The 9,100-nt window shown below is 35.4% G+C and overlaps 1 protein-coding gene across 1 annotated transcript; it reads right to left on the bottom strand.

The window, feature by feature from the left end:
- Positions 1-6,020: 6,020 nt before the first annotated feature.
- On the bottom strand, positions 6,021-6,631 carry LOC127111678 (NAC transcription factor 29). Its single transcript, XM_051046194.1, has 2 exons — positions 6,427-6,631; positions 6,021-6,328 (listed from the first exon to the last, which is right to left on the bottom strand). The coding sequence occupies exons 1-2, from the start codon at positions 6,629-6,631 to the stop codon at positions 6,021-6,023; spliced, it is 513 nt and encodes a 170-aa protein (XP_050902151.1).
- Between the last annotated feature and the right edge of the window lie 2,469 nt (positions 6,632-9,100).

The raw sequence follows: 9,100 nt of genomic DNA, 5'->3' as shown, positions 1-9,100 counted from the left end.
TGTCGAATATGACTGACATATTTGACTTTGTATTTGCCAGGGAAGCCCTGGACCATGTTGACAGACTTCCCATGCTCGGGCAATGGGTTCTTCTTCAAGTTAGGACCTACGTCCTCAAAACACAAAATGCCACACCTCACAAGGTCTTGAACTTTGGTCTTCAAAGGGTAGCAATTCTCCACGTCGTGGCCGGGAGCACCAGAATGATAAACACAGTGTAATTCGGGGTTATACCACCACTGGGGGTTATTAGGTATAGCCGGTGGGTCTCGCGGAGTAATCAACTTCCTCTCTATCAAAGAAGGATATAACTCTGCATACGTCATCGGAATAGGATCGAAGGTGACCCTTTTCCTCTCGTAACTCGTGCTGGTTTGATTACCGTTTCGAGGCTGGTAGGCCTGCTGTTGCGGACGGTGCTGTTGATGTTGATATTGCGGATGTGGTTGCTGATTGTTGTTATGTTGCTGGTATTGCTGATATAACGTTTGGCAGAAGAGCATTCTTCTCTTGTCAGACGTCCTTCTCTAACCCCTTCTTCTAGACGCATCCCCATATTCACCATCTCGGTGAAGTCAGAAGGAGCGCTAGCAATCATCCGCTCATAATAAAAAGAACTCAAGGTCTTCAAAAAGATCTTGGTCATCTCTTTCTCTTCTAGCGGAGGCACGATCTGTGCTGCTACCTCTCGCCACCTCTGGGCGTATTCTTTGAATGTTTCCTTGTCCTTCTGGGACATGGCCCTCAATTGATCCCTATCGGGAGCCATATCCACATTGTACTTGTATTGTTTGACGAAGGCCTCGCCAAGATCGTTGAAGGATCGGATGTTCTCACTGTCTAAACCCATGTACCAACGCAAAGCAGCACCGGACAAACTGTCCTGAAAGTAGTGGATGAGCAATTGGTCATTGTCGGTCTGAGTCGACATTTTCCTGGCATACATGACCAGGTGGCTGAGAGGGCAAGTATTTCCCTTGTATTTTTCAAAGTCAGGGACCTTGAATTTCACAGGGATCTTCACATTAGGAACCAAGCAGAGTTCGGCAGCAGACTTGCCGAAAAGATCCTTTCCTCTGAGAGTTTTCAATTCCTTGTGAAGCTCAAGAAATTGATCATTCATAGCATCCATCTTCTCATAGACATCTGGGCCCTCAGACGGCTCAGAATGATAGATGGTGTCCTCTACTCTGGGCAGAGTATGCACGACAGGAGGAGGAACAGCAAGGACCGGGCTAGATGCCGGCATAGAAGCAAAGGTGGGAGCAGGACCATCGGGCATGAAATTGGGAGGCATCCCCCACGGGAATCCGACTGGCATGGCCGTTGGAGCAAAGTGTGCACTGGCTGCAGGCACAGTCGAGGAGACAATCTCAGAGATGACGGTCCTCTGGGGAGGAGTTAAAGGTGTTGGAGAAGACTGGCTCTGGGCAGCCATGAATGATTCCATCAAGGCGCTTAATCTGGCCACTTCCTCTTTCAGTTCGCGGTTCTCTTGTTCCAAATGATCCATCAGTCTCGAAATGTTGGCTCTGGTGTAGTACCGTGAGTTAGCTTGTCTTCAAGATAAATGAAGAACACAAAGTCAGACCACAGGACAAGAAGTCGAGAACAAAACCTGCTTATGCACATGATGCATGCAATGCTCGTGCATATGATTTTTTCTTTTATTTCAAAGGAACTTTAGGGTTCTATTTGCAAAGTTTGGAAATATTAAACACTTTTATATGGAAACATAATATCTGGGAAATATTTTACACCAAAGAAGTACAGCATTGGTAACCATATACAAGAGAAAAGGAAAATAATCATCCTATGGATCCCTAGAAACAATCATCTAAAGCTCGGGACACAGGAAGATAAGATGCACGAAGCCTCTTCACCTCCCTCTCGTAAGCTGCCTCCATGTCTGCTTTCTCCTTGGCGAGTCGGTCGTACTTCCTTTTCCAAAACTTGGAAGACCGAGGAAGTAGAGAAGTCCATGCATAATTAGGATCATCAATAACCTGATGTTCGAGGAACTCTATCAAAGCATCCTTCTCCTTGATCTGCTGAAGCAACTCTTCTCGTTCACGGATCCAAGCACGTGAGCGGTCTTCGTCTCTCAACTCCTCTACTCCTTGGTCAGGGAGGGTTGAAGGCCCAGCCATAACCAAAGGTGTAGGTCTCGGATATTCATAAGGCATGAGATACTCAGACGCTCTCTTCCTAACCCAAGCAGTGTAAGGCTCCATAACAACACAATTCTTAGGACCCAACTCCTTCCTTCCTTTCCTATGAATCTTGCACCAAGCGCGGACCATTCTGCCCTTCAAGTTTTGGGGGATCTTTACCCTCCTGAAAGAACATACCCTCTAACAGAATGTTATTGGGTTTATCCTTTAGGGGGAACCCAAGCTGACGACGTGCCAAAATAGGGTTGTAGTTAATCCCACCACCTGTACCAAGAAGAGGTACATTGGGGAATTCACCACAAGAGTCGATAATCTGCACACCATCATACACACGGTTGTACCAAGAGATATCATCATTAGTGAGAGACATGAGTCTCGTGGACCACCGTAGACATCCCTTGTTCTCCTTGAAGGCGACCGTCTGCGGTAAGTGAGAAATAAACCACTTATACAACAGAGGCAAACAGCACACAATGGCACCACCACCCTTTGCATTCCTCATATGCAAAGAAAAATAAGTGTCACCCAACAGAGTCGGAACGGGATTAAGAGTAGAGAAAATCCTAATAGCGAATAACACTAACCCATAGATGAGAAGTACAAATATGGCCTCAAAGGCGTCCTCACTCATGGCCTTCCATACACAGTAGCTTGAGCAATGAGGAACTCAGAAGGGAGACCTTGAATTCCACCTTTGGTAGTCATATGAGCACCAACCAGAGATTCATCTATGTGCAACATGTCTGCTATCTCTCGAGAAGTAGGAATACTCTCCAAGCCACTGAACAACAACTGATCTAGAATAGGTATACCCACAAGGTAGGCATACTCCTCAAGTGTAGGCAAAAGCTAGAAGTCCGGAAACGTGAAGCAGCGGTACAAGGGATCATAAAACTGCACCAATACACTCATCAATCCTTCGTCCACCTGAGTAGTAAGAAGAGGAAGAAGCTTCCCAAAACGAGCCTTGAAACCCAAAGGATCTAATACATAGGATGTCAGATTCCTTAACTCTTTCAAGTCGGGTTGCCTGAAACTGTACTTCTTTGTATTCCTTCTTTGTCTTTCCATGTCTGAAAATTTGCAAATAAACCCCTTAAGTTCCTTGAAAATTTCCTTATTTATTGATGATATGGATGCAAATGGGTGCATGAATGCATGAATGCAACAATCACACTCAAGGATCAAGCAAAGCACACCAAACAAAGGTCATGGGATGGATCATATCATCCTTAATATCAATCATCCATTTTGGTGGATTATGGTTTACACCTTATCAACACCCAAATTCCATTGATATTAAGGATACATGAACGGATCAACCACGAATCAAGGGTTTGTTGCGAGTCACGAGCATGGAGTCTCGGTTAAGAACCACCCAAAGGGAGTGTACTAGAGTTTAAACCTGCCAAACATGTTCTACAAGAGGTTCCCATAGTCATCATCCCATCTTTCGGATATTATCGGAGAAACGACTACTCGTATTCCAAGAATATTCTCAAGAGAGACTCTTATGAGTGTAGTAAGGGTGAATAGTAAAAATGAAAAATAGGTCTCTTGAACTAGGAAGGGTGATTATCAATGAAAATTGATTTTTCAAATATATTTTTTTTCAAAAACCCTTAATAAAAGTTTTTTTTTAAATGAAAAAAAAAGTAGTCAACTTGTATAATTAATTATAAACTTATTTATGATTGAGTAATCGATTACGGTTTATATATAATCGACTATACTACATATGTGAGTAAATGTTTCCAAGATATCCTTAGCATAATTGATTATGGACTAGATATAGATTTTTTTCCTTGTTTTTTCATATGGAAATTTATGACACCTCACTTAAATAAAGGGTATTGATGATCATCTGAAAAACACATTTTATTGACAGAAAACCTTACAAAAAAAATCTCTCTTACTATCATACTATATAAATACTATTTGTGATCAGTATTATTATTTTACTCTCATAGTAAATTAATAGAGATTTCCTCTCTTAAATTAATAAGATATAAATGTTGCAAGTTGAGTTTGTGTTAAAAGTAATATGCAGATTCCAAATTAAATTTCTTTTGAAAAATTGGGTGGGAATAAAAATGTCTAAATGTTATGCTAATTGCGCAAGATTACAAATAATCCACCAAAACTACCTATCTATAATAATATTATTATGACCACAACTTTGAGCTATGCCAATTTTAGATTCCAAGTGTTTAAAGTACTATAAACTTGATTATGTTACATATGAATGTGAATGAGGGGGAGTTAAAATAACATATTCAAATTTAAATTGTTAAAAATAACTATGTAAAACAACTTTAAAAATATTTGAAAGGTGCATTTCATAAACAATAAACGGATGTAGTTTTTACATGAGATAACATGGTTTTCTTTCAAAAGAAAAACCATACATGTGGTATATTTGGTGACTTACGTAAAGTAAATAATTTGATCTTAATAAAATCAAACTTTTTCAAAATAATTAACATAATTTTCAATATTATCGAAGTTTATAAACTTCCATGGATCACTATAATCTTCTTCCATTGCGGTTTCAAAATGTTGATCTTGTGGCATGGAAGTTGCATCTGTCGACAAAGAATATTGTCTTTGTTGAGCATTAAAATATTGATATCGTGACAATAAATCTTGTATTTGTTGTGTCCTAAAATGTTTATTGGCTTGGTTTTGAAACATCATGTTCGGTAATCGAAAATCTTGCATTTGTTGAGCATGAGAATGTTGAACAAATTGATATTGTGAATTGTTTACAGACAAATAATCTTGCATTGCTTGATCTTGAGAATGTTGATTTAATTGATAGTGTGAGATACCAATCATATTTGCTGATAAGGGAACTTCTATTGGTTGAAATTGAGAATGTTGATTAAGTTGAGATTGAATCATCATGTGTTCTAACATAGAATCTTGCATTTGTTGAGTCATTGAATGTTGAATGGGTTTGCATGGTGGAGGAACAACCACATTGGTAGATGTTGTCACCTTTTTGTTGTTTTGACTTTTAATTTGACATTTCATTCCATACTTATGCTCATAAATTTTGCATAAAACCCAATCATCCTATAACATAAAAATATGAAATTTGCATGAGATTCTACTTTTTGTATACATTTAAGATAAATAATACTACTTTTTCACACACAAAATATATAAACAATAATGTTTAAAAAAAATAAGAACTTGAATTTATTTTAAATGAGTTAAAATTAAAAGTTAATGAATTCATTTTTAAAAACGAAAAATTAGTGATTTTTTCATATAAAAATATCATGAAGTAAAAACTCAAATAAATGAAAATGGTATGGAAATATACAAAACCATTTACAAAATTTATAACCATGTGATACATAACTAATGAACATTTTATAATGAAATAATTTATTAATTTAATATTTTAACTATCAAAAAAATAAAGTTTACAATTATTTTTAGTTTTGTTATTAAATATAATTACGCAATAGTTTGTTACTACTATTTTGCTTTAGTCTTTTGAAAGTTAACTATTTCTTGTCATTTACTAGAATATAAAACTAACTATTATTTTCTAGTTTGTTACTACTATTTTACTTTAATATTTTGAAAGTTAAATACTTCTTGTCACTTACTAGAACATAGAACTACTTATTATTTAAACTCAAAATAAAAATTAAATATTAATTTTAATTTAATTTAATATAAATTTTAAGAATTTTTTTACATTAACATATAAAAAATTTATTAATTAAATAAACTGAACTTCTTCTCTTATATTTTATTGTTACTAACACCATCATTAATAATAAATATATTTATTAAAAAAATTAAAACACATTTTTAACAATATGTATATCATACCTTATTATTATAAAGAGTTGCACAAGAAATTGTAAAATCTTTGATTCTGAACTCTTGCATAATCCAATTGGTCTTCAAATTCACTAACTCTTTAGCCTTTCCTTGTTTACCTGTGTAAAACACTAAACTTCTTTTGAATCCAATTTCAACATCATTATTCATCACTGAATTTTCTTTTCCAGTAGCTTTCCAAAAACCATGATTTTCAACTGCTCGATCAGGACGTTGTCCATTTTCATACTTCTTACTTCTTGGCGTAAAAAAATACATTGTGTCCTCTCCTTTGAATTTATAACTATTTTCTGCAAAGAATATACCAACACAAAATCAACAAAAAGAATATAAAAATATTAAAGAAATGATAAAAATAAATGAATGTTTTTGATGTATAATAACATACCTAATTGTTGAGGAGAAAATTTGTAAACATCAACGTCATGAATCCTTGGTGGAACTATGTGAACACCTTGTAATTTTTGTTTCAAATAATAATCAATCAGCTCAATATCATTAGGGTTGAATCTGTAACCTGGTGGTAATGTAATGAGATTTATGTCTTCAATCTCATTATTTGTCGTAACATCATTAGAAAGTTGAGACTGCATGTTGCTAGCACAAAAGAAGATGGATGAAAATAATGAATGAATAAAATAATTATTGGTAGGTTGTTGTATTTATAGGTCTCATTTTTCAGTTGTGATTAGATCTTTTTACATGAGTTTCAAACTACTATATCTTTTGCTATTTAAAAGATTGAATAATTTTACCTTTATTTTCGGAATTTACAGTTACAATATTGTAGCGGGGTATTCGTTACCATTAGAGATATTGACTAAATCCAAGGTAAATCATACAAGTCGAGTCGCCACTGCACTTCTATTTATCCAAAGGAATGGTTAGAAAGCGAACAAAAACCTAATAGTTTTATCGAATCAAAAACTAGTAAAAGAGAGTCAGAGATCTGGGTAAGGGGGTTGGTTATTCAATGGGAAGGTGTTAGGCACCCAAAACATCCTAGGTACTCCTAGGGAGCCCTTTTCACATTTGTTGCAAGGTTGTTGTTTTGTGAAAGTTTATTTGTGCAAACATGATTGAAGAGATGAGAAGAGATTATACAAGTTATTTACATTTTTGTGTTTGGATGGATAAATCCATTGCCTACGTACCATCTTAAAAAAGATTATGATCAAAACCTCGTAGTTCGGGGTAAAAATCTCAAAAATGAGTTGGTGAATTGATTGGTCCAAAAGCCTTAAGGTCTTTTGTTATCAAAGGGAGAAAACTCAACCTAAAACCACAAATCCACCATGTGAGGATATCTTCAACATGCTAGTGAGAGGTTAACCCTATAATAAGCATGGAAGACTCATTGTCCATCACTAAGGATATAGGTGAGTATTACATCTACCACCAAGATAACTCAAACCTAACAGCTAAAGGTTGTGAAAATTTTGATTAAGGAAGTGGCCATTGGAACCACAAAAAAGACATTCGAATGGGTTATATTTACCAATTAGAAGTATATACAAAATGGTCAAAGTGAACTTAAAGATTCAATTCAAAATAAGTATTATGAAAAGAAAGTTTGAAAAATCAAAAGCATAAGGCTTAGGTTTCTAATGTTGAAAACAAGAGTTAAATGTTTGCATAAAAGTTTTGGCTTGGGTTAGAGTGGAGAGAAGAAGAAGAAGGGCTAAAGTCCTAAGTAAAGCAAAAAAGGTGAGGGAAAAGAAGTAAAACCACAATGGAGTTCCCTTCTTGAGATCATATTGATGATCCAAGTAGCTCCCATCCTTTGGAATAAGCAATCACAGAAAGCATAAACTCAAGCAATCAACAATCAAATGAACTCTTGGAAAGACTCCTCAATGCCTCTTGGATCTCTCTCTCTTGGAAGCTCATGGTAATGGTTCCTCAATTAAGCTCAAGTTGGAACTCCTAGCACAAGAAAACACACATCAAAAGGTTCTATAACACAATCAAAGAATGGACAAGAGGGAGTTTAGAATATGGTCATTTCAATGTCATCTTCAATATTAAGCATTCTAAAGGCTCAATGCCTAGTTGCTCTTTGACTTTTTATAGCACTCTAAAGGCCCAATGCCTAGTTACTCTTTGACTCCAAATTTGCATAGGGAAAGTCCTAAGATCTAAGTCCATTTTGTCCATTTCTTTGCATTTGGTTCACAACAATCAAAACAAAACACAAACACAATAGTATATACACAATTATATGCTCAAGTGAGCAAAAGGCAAATGACATTAACATAAACATGTGCTCCAATGAGCAAAGGAAAAAGCAAATGAATAATATGTACAAGAATGGTAAATTGCATAAAATTAAAGTGCATAAGGTAAATGTTAATTGTTAGTGGTCAAAAGTTAATGTACCATAAGGCAAAATTTAGCGCTATGTTAAGCAATCGTAATTGGACTTATGTAGAAGTCACAACTATCTGAGGTCGGTCAATAATAATGTAGGCAACAACACAAGTTAGAAGTCTTGATTAGTGAACCAAGTTCCAACAACTTGCCATGCCAAAAAGAAGAAGAGAATTGATCTTGTATTGGTTTATGTCTTTTGCATGATTTAGGAAACAACCTATCCTTAATGCAAAGTCATTCACTTGATCAATTGATCAAGATGAATTAGATTTGAATCAAAGAAGATTAAGTCTCCTTAATCAATGTCAACTTATCAACCTTCAACTCATTGATCAAAAATAAAAAGGAAGAAGAATAAGGAGATGAAGAATGGATAAGGAAATGGAAGGATCAAAATGCATAAGGTGAAATAAAAAATGTACCAATCCATGTGTATTGACCAAATGACATTGAAAGTCAAAGTCAAACAATGAGAAATCAGAAATGAGATGAAGATTGGAAGTTAAACAATAAACAAAATATTTTTGGCATTTTTAATATTAAAATAAACTTGAATTAAAAATAAAAGAAAAGGTCAAACTTCAAAATCACTTCAAATCAACCTTGAAAGGTCCAAGTGATTTATCCCAAGTTCAACAAGGTCAAACAAAGTTTGACAAAAAATTTCAGCATTTTTAAAAGTCAGAAAC

The sequence above is a fragment of the Lathyrus oleraceus genome, chromosome 1, assembly GCF_024323335.1.
Source record: "Lathyrus oleraceus cultivar Zhongwan6 chromosome 1, CAAS_Psat_ZW6_1.0, whole genome shotgun sequence".
Lineage (NCBI taxonomy): Eukaryota > Viridiplantae > Streptophyta > Magnoliopsida > Fabales > Fabaceae > Lathyrus > Lathyrus oleraceus.
The sequence above is the reverse complement of the archived record's forward strand: the minus strand, read 5'-3'. Positions and strand labels throughout refer to the sequence as shown.

Coding starts and splice junctions, on each gene's coding strand:
- LOC127111678 (XM_051046194.1), bottom strand. CDS start 6,631: ATGCAGTCTCAACTTTCTAATGATGTTACGACAAATAATGAGATTGAA. Junction 6,329..6,426: donor ATTTTCTCCTCAACAATTAG/GTATGTTATTAT, acceptor TATTCTTTGCAG/AAAATAGTTATAAATTCAAA.